The 19033-nt window shown below is 39.8% G+C and overlaps 1 protein-coding gene across 1 annotated transcript in view; it reads left to right on the forward strand.

Moving 5' to 3' along the window:
• Nucleotides 1–19033, forward strand: part of smarca2 (SWI/SNF related BAF chromatin remodeling complex subunit ATPase 2) — a 57768-nt gene that overhangs the window by 17314 nt on the left and 21421 nt on the right. The window contains 16 exon segments of the mRNA XM_084115523.1: nucleotides 1–58; nucleotides 304–404; nucleotides 3517–3664; nucleotides 4097–4260; nucleotides 5065–5131; nucleotides 5253–5363; nucleotides 5914–6156; nucleotides 6461–6574; nucleotides 14960–15067; nucleotides 15170–15256; nucleotides 16436–16482; nucleotides 16603–16769; nucleotides 16941–17104; nucleotides 17332–17527; nucleotides 17530–17558; nucleotides 18938–19015. Coding sequence (XP_083971649.1) covers nucleotides 1–58; nucleotides 304–404; nucleotides 3517–3664; nucleotides 4097–4260; nucleotides 5065–5131; nucleotides 5253–5363; nucleotides 5914–6156; nucleotides 6461–6574; nucleotides 14960–15067; nucleotides 15170–15256; nucleotides 16436–16482; nucleotides 16603–16769; nucleotides 16941–17104; nucleotides 17332–17527; nucleotides 17530–17558; nucleotides 18938–19015 — 1882 coding nt within the window.

A 19033-nucleotide genomic window follows, 5' to 3' on the forward strand; every position in this document is an offset into this window, starting at 1 on the left:
CTATGAAGTTGCTCCACGGTCAGACAGTGAAGAGAGTGGGTCGGAATTTGAAGAGGAGGTGAGTGTCCTCTTATTTCTGCTCATTGAGCTTTGTCAGCTCCTTGGTGTTGAGTGAGCCATACATAAGTACACAAACTCACACACATTATTATCCTTTTCTCTGCATTCGTAAAGCATCTCCCATAAGCCTTTTCAGTATCTTCCTAAGTAGCCCCTTTTCTTTTCTGAATATGACACTATATTGTGTAACTCGAGCAATCACAGTGCATTAAATGAGCTTAATCCGCTAATACTCCTTTTTAGGATGATGAAGAGGTGGTCTCCAGAGCCGAATCCGAAGAAAAGAAAGTCATCGATCCCAACAGTGATGAAGTATCTGAAAGAGCAGCCAAGCACATCATAGAGTATGTTGCCTGTTCTCACTTCAAAACAAAAAATGCCTCGTTGAACTGGATTGAACTTATTATGTACAGGGGGGCTATTTAGCAATTTTCTGATTTTCTACACTTTTTTGCATTGCAAATTATATTATCAGTTTGACGAGTTAAGCGAAAAGTGGAATTTAAAGGGATGGTTCACCCAAAATACTCACCCTTAAGTTGTTTCAAACCTGTATAAATGTCTTTCTTCTGCTGAGCACAAAAGAAAATATTTTGAAGATTGTTTGTATCCAAACAGTTGATGGGCCCCAATGACTTCCATTTAATTTTTTTCCCCATACTATGGAAGTCAATGGGGTCCCATCAAATGTTTGGTTACAAACATTCTTCAAAATATCTTCTTTTGTGTTCAGCAGAAGAAAGAAATTCATACAGGTTTGGAATAACTTTAGAATGAGCAAATGATGACAGAATTTTCATTTTTGGGTGAACTATCCCTTTAAAGGACAACTCCGGTGAAAAATGAGGGTCCCTACATGCAAACCGAAGCATTGAGAACTTTGTAAGTGTACAGACAGTTTAATAAGAAGATACTTTATAAAGACAGTACATTACGCGTTTACAGACAGGATCCATCTTGGAAAACAGTCTCGACTAATCGAGTCACGAACGCCGTGCTAAGTGAGCTTGTTGATAGGAATTACGTTTGTGAAATCTAACGTAGCACGGCGTTCGTGACTCGATTAGTTGAGACTGTTTTCCAAGATGGCTCCTGTCTGTAAACGCGTAATGTACTGTCTTTATAAACTATCTTCTTATTAAACTGTCTGTACATTAACAAAGTTCTCAATGCTTCGGTTTGCATGTAGGGACCTTCATTATGCTACCGTGTTAGTGTGAGGCTATTTTGAGCCTTGTTAGTGGTATTAACTAGCGATTTACTTTTACTTACTCTGTGCCCCATATACTAGTGTTATGAGCTAATCTGTTTTTAAAGATAAAACTCTTTACATTCGATTTTCATGAAAACGCATCCCAAGGAACGATCGACTCAGTAACCATGTGTTAATTACCCCTAGGTTCATTTTTCACTGGAGTTGTCCTTTAAGTATATCTCTCAGTGTTTTTACTTTAACGACAGCTGCAGTTGAGTTTCAAGTTAAGTTTGTGTAAAACCTGATGATCATGTGATCCAGCATAATGATCTGAGATGAGCTTCTTAAGATTCAAGGGAACCATGAACATCTGACCGTCTTTACAAAGAGTCACATGTTCAATGTCTCAAATGGAATCTGAGTGATTAGTGATAAAAACTACAGTGCAGAATTGTAAATATATTTGTCATAACATTTATTTGTTTTAATTAAATTCATTTATTTCCATGTTTAATTTGTATTTGTTCTCAAACTTTTAAACCTCACTGCACATGCTATAATTATTTGGGAATTACTGAAAGATAATTGAAAGTGCAGATTTTCAAGGGGTTACAGTGTCTCAGGAATAGTGATCTCCTGGGATTTTCACACACAACAATCTCTAGAGTGCTGTGAAAACTAAAAAGCACCCAGTGAGCAGAGTTTCTGTGGGTGAAAAGTCCTTGTCAGTGAGAGAGTTTGAAGGATAATGGGCTGACCGGAAGGTGAAGTACCTGAAAAAAACACATATAACAACAGTGCTGTGCACGAGAGATTGTCTGAATGCACAACACATTCAACCTTGAACTGGATGGGTTATAGCAACAGAAGAGCACAACGGGTTTCGAAATATAAATCTATAGATGAGTTCTGCCTTGTGTCTGTGGATCATGCTGATGGTGTTAGGAAATACAAACTGAGTATTGCGTGAATGGCACGGTCTGCTTGCGTATTGTTAGTAGTCGGCAGAACCTTTGATCACATAGTCTACATGCGTTTACAGCAAAACATTTTTTGGGTGTGTTTTGTAAGTAATAAAGTGGCCACAGGCTGTATATAGAGCATATTGCATATTTCTATTCCTTTTTAAATTGTTATGTATCCAGTTTTATTTTTTTTATTCTACATAGCAAACAAACAAAAGTTTTAGTTAAAAGTGAAGTTTTACAGAGCTTGTAAATGATATTGCAAGTGAACGAAGGACCTGCTCTGTTTGAACTTAATATTTAAAAATTAAACAGCTAAATAGCATTATTTGACTAATAAATACTGGGTAACATGGCAGGTGTTATTTTTTTATACAAATTTTTTTTTTTTTTTTTTTAATTCAACTGCCATTGGCAGGTGTGGTAAAACAGTATGTTAGTATGAGTCAGCCTTATGTTATAAGACTCCTGTTTATCTTCAAAACACCCAGAACTTTTTGATTTTTAAAATAGTTCATACAGAGAATGTGAAAAAAAAACATATAAATCAAGCAGTTTAATTCACTTTTTTTTTTTTTTTTTTAAGTGACACATATCGCTTCACATGATGAACAGATTTGATTTTGGCGTTTATTCATTTATAAACACTGATCGACACATCCATAGAACACATATCAAATATGCTAAACAGAAGCTCAACTATGCCTACTTGAGAACCAATGCTTGTTGATGCGTGAACGTTTTCTTTACTTGGAATTTCAATGGATGGACAACTATGATGAGAGAATATAAAAAATATCTTAATTTGTGTTTCAAAGGTGAATGAAAGTCTTATGGGATAATGACCCTGGGTCATTCTACACCCCGGGTAAACTGAATCCTGGGTTATCTTATGGGATAATGACCCTGGGTCATTCTACACCCCGGTTAAACTGAATCCTCGGTTATCTTCACATTTCACATTGCTAAAAATTTAAATGGGGTTAACAATTAATCCTGGGTATTCAAAAGCTGACGTTTCACATTGTACATTCCTAAACCCTGGGTTAACGTTCATATTTCCATATTTGCGGGGTCAGTGCCATTGATTGGATGAACGCAGCTCTCAACCTGTTTACAGAAAAGCTAAATTACAAGTGTGAAACGCTCCTTTACCTGAGGTTAAAAGCAGTGTTTTGAACGATGATAACCCGGGGTTAAGTGCAGTTTGAAAAGCCCTAATGAGGATGTGTAAGTGATAACATCATTTTTATTTTTGGATGAACTATCCTTTTAATGTTGGATCCTGTGTTGCAGTTCTGCTAAGCAGGATGTGGATGACGAGTACAGTGTTCAGGCGGGAGAGACCAGCTCCCAGTCATACTATGGAGTGGCCCATGCAGTCATAGAGAGGGTGGACAAACAGTCTACCCTTCTGATTAACGGGACCCTCAAACATTACCAGGTAAAGCAACAAATAAACCAAGCTTTAAATAGACACCTCCACAGATACATTATTCTTGGAATCCATCTTCTCTGAAGACAGCTGTATAATGATATTTCAAGGGATTATGCTCTAGAAATGGAAGAGGCTGCAGGAAAGAAATCACTCAGAGAGGATATTTCAAAAATGTAGTAGATTGTATTGAATCTGTGATCCCCTTTGGGCAGTAATGGATTTCAAAAAGAGAAACAGACCTGTTATCTCCTGTTTATCCTTTGAAAGAATTAAGTGAGCATTCATGCTTTATTAATTCCACTCGGCATCTGTGAAAAAACAATTGGATCTATTGTGCCATGTTCTGGAATCTGTGTGTCGACTCATGTGTCTGCTCGGTTGTCTGTTTGTGATGCTTTTAAGATATTTCCGCCAAATAATGCAAATCTTTTTGTTCAGATCCAGGGTCTGGAATGGATGGTGTCTCTGTACAACAACAACCTGAATGGTATTCTGGCCGATGAGATGGGTCTGGGGAAAACCATTCAAACTATCGCCCTTATCACCTATCTGATGGAAAACAAGAGGCTCAATGGGCCGTACCTCATCATCGTACCGCTCTCGTAAGTCCAACTAGCAAGCTGTAAATAACGTGATAAGAGGTGTAATGAAGTGAAATGTCTAAGAGGATTTGCAGTGTAATGGCTTCATTAGGTAGCTAAACACTATAACACACAGTTGACCTCTAATGACTGAAAACGCTGTGATAGTGATTTGTGATGTTGCATTTTTAAGGTGACATATGACAGTGCTACAAGTCACTGAACAGTTGTCATATTGATCATGCATGTTTAGTTGGACATTGAATTAAATGGTACAACATCTTGTTATAGAGCGTAAGATATAGCGCACGACGAAGGAGATACAATATGATACTTTAATTCAAAACTTAGACCAGAGAACAAACAACCACAAATCACGGATAACAATATATTTAATACAAGCTTAAAAACACAGAGAACAGCTGGGGCAAATAAACTCAATGACAGTAACCATAGTAACTAACAGGACACAGCTGAACCAAATGAACTAATGAAGGAGGAGTGGCTAGAAACTGAACAATGAACAGAGGAAGTCCAAACAGAAACATGACAGTTACAATATTTGTGTAGTTTGTCTTGTTTTCTCGATTGCAAAAGGCCCTATAGGAATGGTGAAAATGACTCTGAGCACCATGTTTTAGCTTTAAGATATTTTGATTGATTTGTGCAATGGCCAGAAATGTCCTCAAACAGCTTTACCTCACACCTATCATTAAGTCTGCTTCACAATCACACCACCTATCATTTAGAGAAATGACTTAATTTAGAGGTAAAACGTTCCTAGTATAAAAAAAAATGACAATATTGATTTTCGTTTTTTCATAGGACTTTGTCCAACTGGGTTTATGAGTTGGACAAGTGGGCACCAAGTATTGTGAAAATTTCCTACAAGGTAGTCATTGATTTTTACTATCAGTATGTATAGTTACTGTGGACAATTTAATGTTATGATGTAATATAGCATAAAGGTAATAAAATCAATTAATGGTGATTTCTGTTTTAATTCTTCAAAGGGCACTCCATCAATGCGGAGGTCTTTTGTGCCGCAGCTCCGCAGTGGGAAGTTTAATGTCCTTATAACCACCTACGAGTACATCATTAAAGACAAGCACATTCTCGCCAAGGTAAAGGCCATGCATTTACGTTTGCATTTGCAGACACTTTCATCTAAAGTGCATTCTTCCATTAAAAGTTTGGGGTCAGTATTACAATTTAAAATAACTGTTTTTTTGTTTTTTTTGTTTTTTTTTATATATATAATATATATATATATATTAAAATATAATTTACTCCTGTGGTGGCAAAGCTGAATTATCAGCAGCATATTCCAGTCTTCAGTGCCACATTAGCAGATATGCTGATTAGCTGTTTTTTTGTCGTAATTCTTTGAATAGAAAGTTCAAAAGAAGAGCATTTGTTTAAAATGTAAATCTTTTTTAACTGTACAAAAGTCTTAACTGTCTGTTTAGATCAATTTAATGCATCCATGCTAAAAGTTCATTTATTTCACCCCAAAAAAAACAACCTTACTGACCCCAAAATTTCAAACGGTAGTGTACTTTTAATCAGTTCCTGCATTCCCTGGGACTCGAACCCATGGTCTTGGAGTGGCACATGTTTGTAGAACAATCAGTGCCTTAATGCCCTAATTGTCAATTCCTTTCCAACCCCCAGATTCGCTGGAAGTATATGATTGTGGACGAGGGTCACCGCATGAAAAACCATCACTGCAAGCTCACGCAGGTGTTGAACACCCACTACGTCGCCCCCAGAAGGCTGTTGCTCACTGGGACCCCTCTACAGAACAAATTACCTGAGCTCTGGGCGCTGCTCAACTTCCTGTTGCCCACCATCTTCAAAAGCTGCACCACCTTTGAGCAGTGGTTCAATGCTCCATTTGCAATGACTGGAGAGAGGGTAGACTGTTATATTTCACCCTTATAGATTTACCATCCTGTTTTACACATTACACCAGGGTTCACCAATCTCGGTCCTGGAGGGCCGCTGTCCCTGCAGAGTTTAGCTCCAACCAGCTCCAACACACCTGTTTGAAAGTTTCTAGTATGCCTAGTGAGACCTTGATTAGCTGGTTCAGGTGTGTTTAATTGGGGTTGGAGCTAAACTCTGCAGGACAGCGGCCCTCCAGGACCGAGATTGGTGAACCCTGCATTACACTGTAGCTTAAAGAGGTTTCTCTCTGTTGTGGATTACACCTATTCAGGTGGATCTAAATGAAGAGGAGACCATCCTCATCATTCGCCGTTTGCATAAGGTATTACGTCCCTTCCTTCTGCGCAGACTGAAGAAAGAAGTGGAGTCCCAGTTACCTGAGAAGGTAAGGATCCATTCTGTCACACTTTTTTAATGAAAGTGGAAAAGGAGATACCAAGCAGAACAACAGTATTAATGTTTTATGTAGGTTCAGGTTAGAGTTGTCAAAAAGTACAGACTTTTGTACCAAGTCGGTACTGAAATCTTTTAAATTGTATAGCTTTGAGCGCTGTTGAGTGTAATCACAAACACCTCTGATTTACCATTGTGTTCACGCACTCATCGGATGGGCTACACTGGTCACTGCACGGGAGCGTTTCCTTTTATAAGCTCCCGTCTATATCTGTGTAAGCTAGTGTTGTTTTTGGCGGCCTGTTTTAATTTTAGTTTTAGTCTAGTCTTTGTGTCAAGCTGTCGTTTTAGTTTTTATTAGTTTTAGCCACGTTCATACTCTTTTTAGTCTAGTCAAGTTTTAGTCGACGAAAACTGATGACGTTTTAGTCTAGTCAAGTTTTAATCGACGAAAACTGATGACATTTTAGTCTAGTCAAGTTTTAGTCGACGAAAACTGATGACATTTTAGTCTAGTTTTAGTCAATGAAAATTGTATTTTAGTCTCTTTTTAGTAATGCAATTCTATTTAACCCAGTCAATATAGAATTTCAAACAAGGTTATCTTATTATATTTTGCATATTTAGGGCTGTGACGGTGGCAGTTTTTTTTTACCACCGCGGTAATGGACCAACTACCGGCGGTGGTTGGGGGGTTATTTAAAAAAATAAAAACTCGTTTTATATTTCCACACAAAGACGCGTGATATAGCCTACCACTCTGCGCTCTGAGAGGGATGTGGGACACGAGCAGGAAAGAGACCATCGATCTCTTTATGATATCTTCGTGTTTTCTACTTGATGTAAATTGGTCTGAAGAGCGAATTTTATCCTCCACAAGGGTGAGATTTTTAGGCTATGTTTGAGATTGCGCTGCCAGAGAAAGTGCAACTAAAAATCACCCGCGCGTGTGAAACGCGCTTTACAACTAAACTTGACGCGCCCTATGTCTAATATAACAAGCACAAACTGTGTTAAAAAGAATTTGACATGCAAGTACAAATGTAGGCTATCTGTCCTAGGCCTACAGCGTTTTTCTACTTTACCACAGTAAAGAATACGAATATAATAGGCCTAATTAAAAGCGAACCAATGAAGAAACGTTTATAATCCCTTTAGAAAATGGGTGAGACGCGAGTGAAGATTTGGGAAAAGAAATAAGAGATTCCATGCAGGGATGATTCACGATTTTTGGATATTCGATTAGTTTATTTAATTATAGAATATCGAATAGGTTGTGCGATTATTCTCTAAAATAAAATCTCCATGTTCTGGTGCTGATGCGGTGACGCGTTCATGTAACCGGAGGGTGACGCTGCCAATAACATAACAGCTGTCACAAAGAACCGGCAAAAGTAATGATTATGAATGTGTCAAATATATCAATGAGACATTTTAATAGAATAACTAATGGAGTAATATTGTTAAATTCGCTGATAATCGGGTGACCAGATCGCAAACCAGAATTTAAACCCGACAAAGCTATGGGTTCACGCACAACTCTCTCATTCGTCGTGACGTTATAACATTTCGTCTCGTCTCGTTTTGGTCAATGTCAGGGACCAAGCAGTTAAGCAAGAGGAGTCACAAGGGAAGTTCAAAAATACGAATTTTTATTTCCCAAAAATCATAATAACAAAATAAAGATAAAATTTTGGGCCCACAAAAAAAAATCAAATACACAGACAGTAACTAAAGCTCTGAACATAAAAGACTCAAAAATGCAACTGACCTCTAACACAAGAAACAACAGGGACTTATATATTGGCTGATCAGACCAATTTTGACACACAGGGGAAGACTAACAATAACACTATTACATAAACTACAAATAACAGCAAAATCTACCTAAAACTTATTCCAAAAGAAATGTACTTTTACTTAACCTTAACTCAACAAAAATACTCAATATAATATAAATCTAAACCCCAAAATATCTAAGGAGAGAATGAGCTACACCTCCCCCGGACATAACAAACAATGGTAGTGTCCAATCAGGCCACCTCCCCTATAAAGCTGCTCCTGCTCCAAGCGCCACCCCTTTAAGCCAGCCGACTTCCTGGATCTCTCCCGGTGTGGAATCCAACACTGGTAAGCTCAGAAACAAATAATTATACAAACAGAATGACAATCCAAAAGCAACTAATGGTGCGCGCTCCCAAAAATATACTTCTGTATGGTCAACTAAATAAAGTATAATGTATGTAAAATGAACTATGTGTCCTGTGAGTTATTTGTAACTAAATAAATATTTGCAACAAATGTATAATGTGTATAAAAAAGTATATAAACCAATCCTAAAGAAAAACCGCATAAACTCAGGAAAAATATAAGTGCATGAGGTTACCGCTTTTGGACTGGTTGTGAGGCCATGGCTGTGGCCATCACACATCCCCCCCCTTCAGAGCTGCTGCTGGGCCAGCGAGAGAGGTAGTCTGCAGTGGTGTTGAACTTGCCAGGGATGTACTGGACTGTAAACCGGAACGGCTGCATGGCCAGATACCACCTGGTAATCCGCCCATTGGTATACTTCATCCTCTCCAGCCACTGCAGTGCCTTGTGGTCAGACTCTAAGATAAACTCTCTGCCCATCAGGTAATACTTGAAAGAGTCCAGGGCCCATTTGACTGCCAAGGCCTCCTTTTCCACTGTTGAATAGCGGACCTCTCTGGGTAGAAGTTTCCTACTGATATATGCCACAGGATGTCGTTCCTCCTTAGGTCCCTGTAGAAGCACCGCCCCCACACCCCTCTCAGAGGCATCAGTCTGTAATATAAACAGTTCCTCAAAGTTTGGACTATGTAAAACAGGGCTTTTACTCAGAGATTTTTGAATGTCCTTGAAAGCTGCCACTGCCTCCCCCGTCCACTTGACCTGGTTAGGACATCTTGAGCCCGTCTTATCCGTTAGTAGAGCAGCCCTGGCCGAGAAGTTGGGGATGAACCGATGGTAGAAGCCAGCCATCCCCAGGAAAGATCTTAACTGCTTCCTGGTCTGTGGGAGAGGACATGACTCAATTGCATGAACCTTTCGAACCTGAGGTTTAATTAACCCACCTCCAATAGTGAAACCCAGGTACTCAGTTTCCTTCTTGGCCAAGACACATTTAGCTGGATTGATTGTCAAGCCAGCAGAACGTAGGCGGTCCAGGACCACTTTGAGATGCTCCACATGTTCCTCCCACGTTGTGCTGTAGATGACAATATCATCAAGGTATGCACAAGAAAACTCAGACAATCCATAAAGAACCTGGTCCATTAATCTTTGAAACGCTGCTGGAGCCCCATGCAGCCCAAATGGTAACACCGTAAACTGAAAAAGCCCCCAGGGAGTTCGGAAGGCTGTCAGTTCCTGAGACTGCTGGGTTAGGGGCACTTGCCAGTAACCCTTACAGAGGTCAATGGTGGTTAGATACTTTGCTTTTCCAAGGCGGTCAATGAGATCATCAATTCGTGGGGTGGGGTAAGAGTCAAACTTTGAAATTGAGTTTAGATACCTGAAGTCGATACAAAACCTTATTGTCCCATCCTTCTTCGGAACCAGCACCACGGGATTGCACCACTCACTCTTAGATCGCTGGATTATCCCCAGAGACAGCATGAGGTCAACTTCCTTCTTCAAGGACACCAGGAGGCGCTCTGGTATCCTGTAACTCATCCGTCTCACTGTTGCATCAGGTTTTAATACAATGTCATGTTCAACCAGGTTTGTGCGCCCTGGATATTCTTGAAATGTGTCTGAGTGAAGTAGAGTTTGTACCTGAGACTGCTGATCCTTTGACAGATGGCTTACCTCAAGCTCTGTGGACACTGGCAAGGGCAGATACTGGTCATCTGCCTCCTCCTCTTCCTTTACGGCCTGAATCAGGAACACCTCAGCTCTTGGGACCCACTCCTTAAGGAGGTTCACATGAAGCACCCGGCTAGAACGCTGATGCCCTGGAGTGGAGACCTGATAGGTGGTGGGCCCCAACTTTTTTTGCACCTCAAAGGGCCCTTGCCATTTTGCAAGGAGCTTACTGTCACTGGTAGGCAACATAACCAAGACTTTCTGGCCCGGTTGGAAGCCTCGCTGTCGAGCCAACTTGTCATACCAAGTCTTTTGATGCTTTTGGGCCTCCAGCATATGTGTCTGGGCTAGTTCCCCCATTCGCTGCAGTTTCTCTCTCATCTGGACAACATATGAGATTACATTAATGGTCCCTTCCTTCTTCTGATCCCCTCCCCAGGTGTCCCTCAATAAGGTTAGAGGACCCCTCACCTCATGACCATAGAGTAATTCAAAAGGGGAAAAACCTGTGGAAGCCTGAGGTACCTCCCTATATGCAAAGAGGAGGTAGGGGAGCCAGTGATCCCAGTCAGATCCAGTCTCATTCACAAACTTACGGAGCATTTGCTTGAGGGTCTGATTGAACCGCTCTGTCAGCCCATCTGTTTGCGGATGGTAAGGTGTAGTGCGCACCCTCTTTATGCCAAGGAGTTGATAAACCTGTTTCAAAAGATCAGACATGAAATTAGTGCCTTGGTCCGTTAAAATCTCACAAGGGAAACCAACTCTTGAGAAGAAATGCACCAAGGAAAAAGCCACAGTTTTTGCTTTAACTGATTTCAATGGGAACACTTCTGGATATTTAGTTGCATAGTCGGTTACTACCAACATGAAGCGGTTTCCTGTTTTGCTTTTCTCCACCGGACCAACAATGTCCATCCCAAGACGCTCAAAAGGGATACTTGTAACTGGGAGAGGTTGAAGTGGAGCTTTGGAGGGACTTTTCATTGACGTCTTTTGGCACTGAGAGCAGCTTCTACAGAACTGGGCGACATCAGTTTGCAAACCGGGCCAGTAGAAATGGCGCTTAATACGAGCTGTGGTCTTATGTTTCCCTAAGTGGCCCGCCCAGGGGATGGAGTGACCCAAGTTAAGTACTATTTCTCGGGCCACCTGTGGGACCACTAGTTGCTTCACCTGGCCATTCTGATGGTAAAGAACACCGTTCTGTAGGACATACTCATTTTGCTCACCATTAGTATTAGTCTCCTGCTTCCTTCCTCGTGCTCTCTGCAAAAGGGTAGACAAAGTTGGATCATTTTCCTGCATTTGCATTATATCTGTAGGTATTTGAAAACCCAGGAACATGTCTGGAGTAGCCTCAGCTGATGGTTGTATAGCCGTGCCCTGAAATTTGTCTTGCCTCCTCTGACTACGAGTCTTGTGAGCTTTCCCGGGACATGTCTCAAACTCTTCATTATAGAACGGCAGGGCACTGAGGGCTATGGAATCTGTGTCCACCTGCTTAGCTTGTGCTCTAGTGATCACATTACAACTTTGCACCGGCTTTATCAAGTCATAGAGTACTGGAAGATCTTCGCCCAAAACTACAGGGAAAGGCAAGTAATCTGCAACTCCCACATTTAACAGATACATCTGTCCCTCTATCTCCAGATAAATATCAGCAGTAGGGTAATACTTCTCATCACCATGTACACAGCAAATAGGGACAGTCTCAAGGGTACAGATAGCATTAGCTGGTACATATTTTCTCTGTACAAGGGTCTGAGTACTGCCAGTATCAATCAGGGCTCTGAGGTTTTCCCCATTCATTTTAATCCAAGTCATTTTCATGGTGTGATTACCTTTGGGTTCAGGGTTAGCACTCTGGCGTGGAATAAAACACATTTGGGTCAGCTTGGCTGGATTCTTCGGGCACATTGGTTTAACATGACCTTCCTGTCCACACAAGTAGCAAATGAGCGTTCTGTTAGGAGCTCTAGGTGGTGTATATTGGTCCTCCCTCATGGGGGGCTTACCCACTCCTGGTGCCGGCCTCTGTTGGTACTGAGGGGGTATGGGCCTGTGGCCGTCCTTACCAGCCTTCCCACCCATACTACTCCATGGCTGACCCTTTTTCCGGGCAGCAACAAACACATCAGCAAGTGTGGCAGCTTCAGCAGCAGATTTCGGCCCATGCTCCTTTACCCAAACCTGAAGCTCAGGGGACAGCATTCTCAAGAATTGTTCCATGATCAGGATTTCATTAATTTCATGAAGTGTTTTACCTTGCGGTTGGATCCATTTTACATACAGCTCTTTAAGCCTCACATACAGCTCCTTGGGGCTTTCCTCAGGTTCCACATAGAGAGATCTGAACCTCTGCCTGTAGGTCTCAGGGTTAATATCATATTTTTTCAGAATTGCTGTTTTCACTTTATCATATTCGTGAGCATCATCTACATCCATATGCACATAGGCTCCTCTGGCCTTACCCGTCAGCAATGGGAGGAGACGAAAAACCCAGTCCACTTTTGGCCACCGACATGCCACTGCAATTCTCTCAAAGGTAATTAGAAAATGTTCAACATCATCATTTTCTGTTAATTTTTCCAGTCTAGGCTCATGAAAAGATCGAGACTGACCTGCTGAAGACATGGTGGGGTGGATTGACTCTATAGAGGGTGAGGCTTGGGCCTTTGAATGATCCACATTCAAATCATAGTCCTCAGAAGGGTCTGGCACTGTGGAAGCAGGATCTGGTACTGGAGATGTGCGAACCGCTACCTCCTGCTGCAGAAGGCGAAACTGATGCTGTAGTGATTTGAACTGGTACTCCTGGCGGTTAGTTTCCTCTCTCAATTTTGCTTCCCTGGTCTCCTGTTGACTCATAAATGACCGCATGATCCCAGCCAGGTCACTCAGCGTTGGCTCTCTGCCATCTTCATCCTCACCACCCGATGCTCCCTTTAGTGCTTCACCTTCCATTGCGTCCTCACCTTCAGCCCGGTGTCCTCTCTCTATATGGGTTGACTCAGTCTTCTTATTCCCTGTCTGGCCACCTCTTGTCACTCTCCCTCCTCGCATGCTTCACCAAAATGAGGAAAAAAAAAAAAAAAAAAAAAAAAAAAAAAAAAAACCTTGCACTCCTCAACTGGCTAGTCCCACCGCTGCCACCATATGTCAGGGACCAAGCAGTTAAGCAAGAGGAGTCACAAGGGAAGTTCAAAAATACGAATTTTTATTTCCCAAAAATCATAATAACAAAATAAAGATAAAATTTTGGGCCCACAAAAAAAAATCAAATACACAGACAGTAACTAAAGCTCTGAACATAAAAGACTCAAAAATGCAACTGACCTCTAACACAAGAAACAACAGGGACTTATATATTGGCTGATCAGACCAATTTTGACACACAGGGGAAGACTAACAATAACACTATTACATAAACTACAAATAACAGCAAAATCTACCTAAAACTTATTCCAAAAGAAATGTACTTTTACTTAACCTTAACTCAACAAAAATACTCAATATAATATAAATCTAAACCCCAAAATATCTAAGGAGAGAATGAGCTACACCTCCCCCGGACATAACAAACAATGGTAGTGTCCAATCAGGCCACCTCCCCTATAAAGCTGCTCCTGCTCCAAGCGCCACCCCTTTAAGCCAGCCGACTTCCTGGATCTCTCCCGGTGTGGAATCCAACACTGGTAAGCTCAGAAACAAATAATTATACAAACAGAATGACAATCCAAAAGCAACTAATGGTGCGCGCTCCCAAAAATATACTTCTGTATGGTCAACTAAATAAAGTATAATGTATGTAAAATGAACTATGTGTCCTGTGAGTTATTTGTAACTAAATAAATATTTGCAACAAATGTATAATGTGTATAAAAAAGTATATAAACCAATCCTAAAGAAAAACCGCATAAACTCAGGAAAAATATAAGTGCATGAGGTTACCGCTTTTGGACTGGTTGTGAGGCCATGGCTGTGGCCATCACAGTCAACGAAAATGAAGAGACATTTTAGCATAGTTTTTATTTTGTAAACCACATTTAGTCTCGTTTTTATTCGTCAACGATATTGCATTATACATGTATTTTAGTCATCGTCACATGACAAGCATTTACGTCTCGTCTCGTTTTCGTCAGGTGATAAAGGTTCGTTGATGACAATATTTCGTCATAATTTTCGTTGACGAAAGCAACACTAGTGTAAGCGCTTGGTGAAGAGCATCATTGATGTATATTTACAACATGTTTTTGAAGCGCTGATCATTGTAGCTAATCACAGACATATCCAATGAGCGTGTGAATACAGTGGGCTCAACAGCGCTCAAAGCATCACATTTTTTAAATTTCAGTACCGACTTGAAAAAATAAAAAATACAACATTCTTTACAAAATTATTTTAGTTATTTCCAAAAACAACAAAAAAGAAAATCATTGTACACATTTAAAAAAAAAAAAAAGCATCTTCCAAACAAAGTATGAATGACATCTGTATGTCATGCGGATGAGGTTATGTTAATGCATTGGGTCTTAATTTGTCACAGGTGGAGTATGTCATCAAATGTGACATGTCAGCCATCCAGAAGGTTCTGTACAGGCACATGCAGGGCAAAGGTATCCTGCTCACGGACGGCTCAGAGAAAGACAAGAAGGTAAAGAGAGAGGCTGTATGGTAACTGTTACTGTATTGTTACACTGCTGTTTGGATTAAAGCAGAGTTCATGGGGTTTTAACTTGATGTTTTTCATCCACAGGGTAAAGGAGGAGCCAAGACTTTAATGAACACCATCATGCAGCTGAAGAAGATCTGTAACCATCCCTACATGTTTCAGCACATTGAGGTATCGCAATATGTCTCAGTCATGGTTATTATTAAGCTGAAATAAAATATGAATATTGGTTTAAAAAAATTTGAAATGTTCTTTTGGCAGTAAACTGAAAAAAGGTTTTAAGATGAAGCACTAATATTATTAACAAATCAGCATTATAACTTTCCAGAGCTATTGGTCTTAAAAATGAGGAAGAACGTTTAAAATGTATAATTCATTACATTTACGAGCCTTACAATCTCTGAAAAAATGACACGCATCAGTTTAACAGAAAAAATTAAGTTGCTTTTTTTGTCCATATTTCTTTGAATTTTTGGTCTACTTCGTTGTCTTCTGTGTATCAGAATAGTTAATTGTGTCAATGCGTTCATCATGTCTGATGATGATCGCATTGACACAATTAATTATTCTGATACGCAGAAGACAACGCTGTTGTATCAGTGTCCTTATTTGCACATATATATATTTAACTTGAAGAAGACATGGTGGAATATGTGCAAATGCACGGTGCTGGTTCATGTTTGGAGCACTAGAGTATATGAAATAATATAAAAACTTGAAATACGCTCGCTCTGGTCCGGATATGAACTGTGATCGGTGTTGCAACTCTTGTTAAACTCATCACGGAGTTCCGCGCAAAAAACACTCTTGTGTGTTGTTGCATATTAAATATGAGTCGTATTTTACCATGTGTTGGTAGTCAAACTCCAGCTTTGACTACATCGTTGGGAAAATGCAAACAACACTTTTGTTTTACTGTTTTGAGGAAACATACACTTACGAACACGTGTCTGAAAAACAACTCCACAAAGCAGAACGGGCAGAGGTGTACAAACAGCACTGAAGTGGTCTTTCATGACATTTGACTTCTCTGTAATGTGTTGGCATCCATAGTACAGTGCAGTGATTGGATTAAAAGAGAAAAGCTCGGAAATTGATGACATAGATGCGTTCTCTCCAGGCACTGGAGCTGTTTTTTCTTGTAGCATGAAAGTTAATTGGGTCTAAAAAGCATTGGACCCCATTAACTTTTAATGTATTTATGTAAAATATCTTTTAGACCTAAAACTTCTTCATATATATGGAGTTAAAACTTCAGTCAACAATCAAAACGAAGCATTCTATGGTGTCATGGTATTTTTCTACTTGTATGGCATCAGCTGTACTCATAGTGTCTATTTTGTACTTTAGGAATCCTTTGCTGAACACTTGGGATATCCAAATGGCATTATCAGCGGGTGAGTACGGATCAAAACGACCGTTACCATGAATTGTTCATTCATCAAATATGGATCACTAAGCACAACGCAGAGCCCTGCACTACATGACATTTTAGACATGCTATTTTGCTGTCCTAGCCCTGACCTGTACCGTGCCTCTGGCAAGTTTGAGTTACTGGACCGCATCCTGCCCAAGCTGAAGGCCACCAATCACAGAGTGCTTCTGTTCTGTCAGATGACCACCCTCATGACCATCATGGAGGATTATTTTAGCTACCGTAACTTCCTCTATTTGCGTCTGGATGGTCAGTAATCAGTGCAAACCTCCTTTTATGTTTTCCTGTCCTTTAGGACCTCAGTGTTGGGGATTTCCAATTGGTGGCCCACCACTTTTTTAATGAGTGTGATCACACACACTGTACATGCTGCCCTTTCTCTTTCATTAACACATGTTTGTTTCTGGTTGTGTCCTCCAGGAACTACGAAGTCTGAAGACCGGGCAGAGCTTTTAAAGAAATTCAACAGTGAAGGCTCCCAGTATTTTATCTTCCTGTTGAGCACCAGGGCAGGTGGTTTGGGCCTCAACTTGCAAGCTGCAGACACCGTTGTGATCTTTGACAGCGACTGGAACCCCCACCAGGTTTGTGTGATTCAGAGGAACTAGACATTCACTTCCCTAGTTTTCAGCTCAGCAGTGATCTGTCTTCTCTAAATCTGACTTGAAAAATATCTTGTAGTATAAGTGATTCACCTTGGTTGGGATAGTTGTGGAATTCAGAAATATAAAAGGAATTGTATTTTATCAATTAATTGTCTTTATTTATCACAATTGCAACTCTATTTTTAACGTGTGATTTCAATCACCAGGACTTGCAGGCACAGGACCGAGCCCACCGCATCGGCCAGCAGAATGAAGTACGCGTACTGCGTCTGTGCACTGTTAACAGTGTGGAGGAGAAGATTCTAGCGGCGGCCAAATATAAACTGAACGTTGATCAGAAGGTCATTCAGGCAGGCATGTTTGATCAGAAGTCCTCTAGCCATGAACGTAGAGCCTTCCTGCAGCTATTCTGGAGCACGAGGAACAGAATGAGGTGAGTCGCTTCAACAAGCACAGATGGCAGTTGGAGTAACTGATAAACTGGTTAATTTTATCTAATGGTGCACTGAGGTAAAAATTATTGAAAAAGACAGATTCTTTTTGTTTACTAGCCATTATGAAAGCATACATTACCATTATGAAAGCATACATTCAAATTACACTTCACCACATACATTTGTCTTCCCAAAATGGATATAAATCCAATCTACTATTCCCGCAAATATATAAATATGCAAATACTGTATAACAGATGATGCCAGTACCAGGCTGTGAAATTTTCTGTTGAATGCTCTCGTCACCCCACATAGCAGTTAATGTTTGAGTTTCACGGTTTATCCATCCATGCGTCTCGTCAATGATTGTGTGTCAATTGTGGGGCTCTCAAACTTCTGCACTCGGATGGGTGCTTGGGAGAAGTAAAGTTTATATATGTAGCTTGAACAATCAACAACTGAACATTTCAACTTGGCCAAGTCTCATTTTCTATGAAGGAGCTTTTAGTGATCGAATTGCTATTAGCATTAAGGTATCATGGAGAGCATTTACACTAGCTGTCCGATCTCTAAAAATATATTTAAATCCCCTTGTCTTGAATTTTTTTTTTTATGCTTATAAAATATTTATAAAATAAAGAAATTAAAGATGCTTGTGTTTTGAAATAATGTTGAAATAGTAAGGCTTTATCAAATTTACTGACACTTTTCAAAATGAGAAACTTTAAAGGGATAGTTCACGTAAAAATTAGTGCTGGTAAAAATTAATCGCGATGTGTGTATTGTGTTTACATAAATATATGTGTGTGTACTGTGTATAATTATTTTGTATATATAAATACACACACATGCATGTATATATTTAAGATTTTTTTTTATTTATATATAAAATATTTATATATAATATAAATATATATAGTATATACATTCAAATATTTCTTAAATATATACATGCATATGTGTGTATTTATGTATACAAAATAATTATATTTGTTGATTTGTTGAATTGATTTTCTTTCCCTGACTTGACTCATTGTTCATTGCCTGTCTTCATGTAGTGACATTTCAACAAATTACAGTTTATGATCATGAAACATGAATGGCTAAGAGTCTGTTTTTCTATTGATTTTGAGTGTGACAAAGGCAAAAGGAAAGGCATGCAATTTTGTGAGACTAACCGGAGTGCAGTTAAGTTGAGCTGAATTACTTACAGGAACAGTACAAAGCATTTCTTAGTGTCTGGTTTGGTAGTGTCTATTCTGGTACTTTTTACGATTTAAAAAGCAAAATCCACTTGGCCAGAGATGAAATACTAGTCACTCTCAAAATAAATGTATCCTAATTATGTTTGTTGGCATATGTGTGTGTGTTATACCAGGAGGAAGATGAAGTTCCAGATGATGAAACTCTCAATCAAATGATTGCTCGTAATGAGGACGAATTTGAGCTTTTCATGGTAAGACTGAAATTGCAC

The sequence above is a fragment of the Abramis brama genome (assembly GCF_963993115.1).
Source record: "Abramis brama genome assembly, chromosome: 5".
Classification (NCBI taxonomy): Eukaryota; Metazoa; Chordata; class Actinopteri; order Cypriniformes; family Leuciscidae; genus Abramis; species Abramis brama.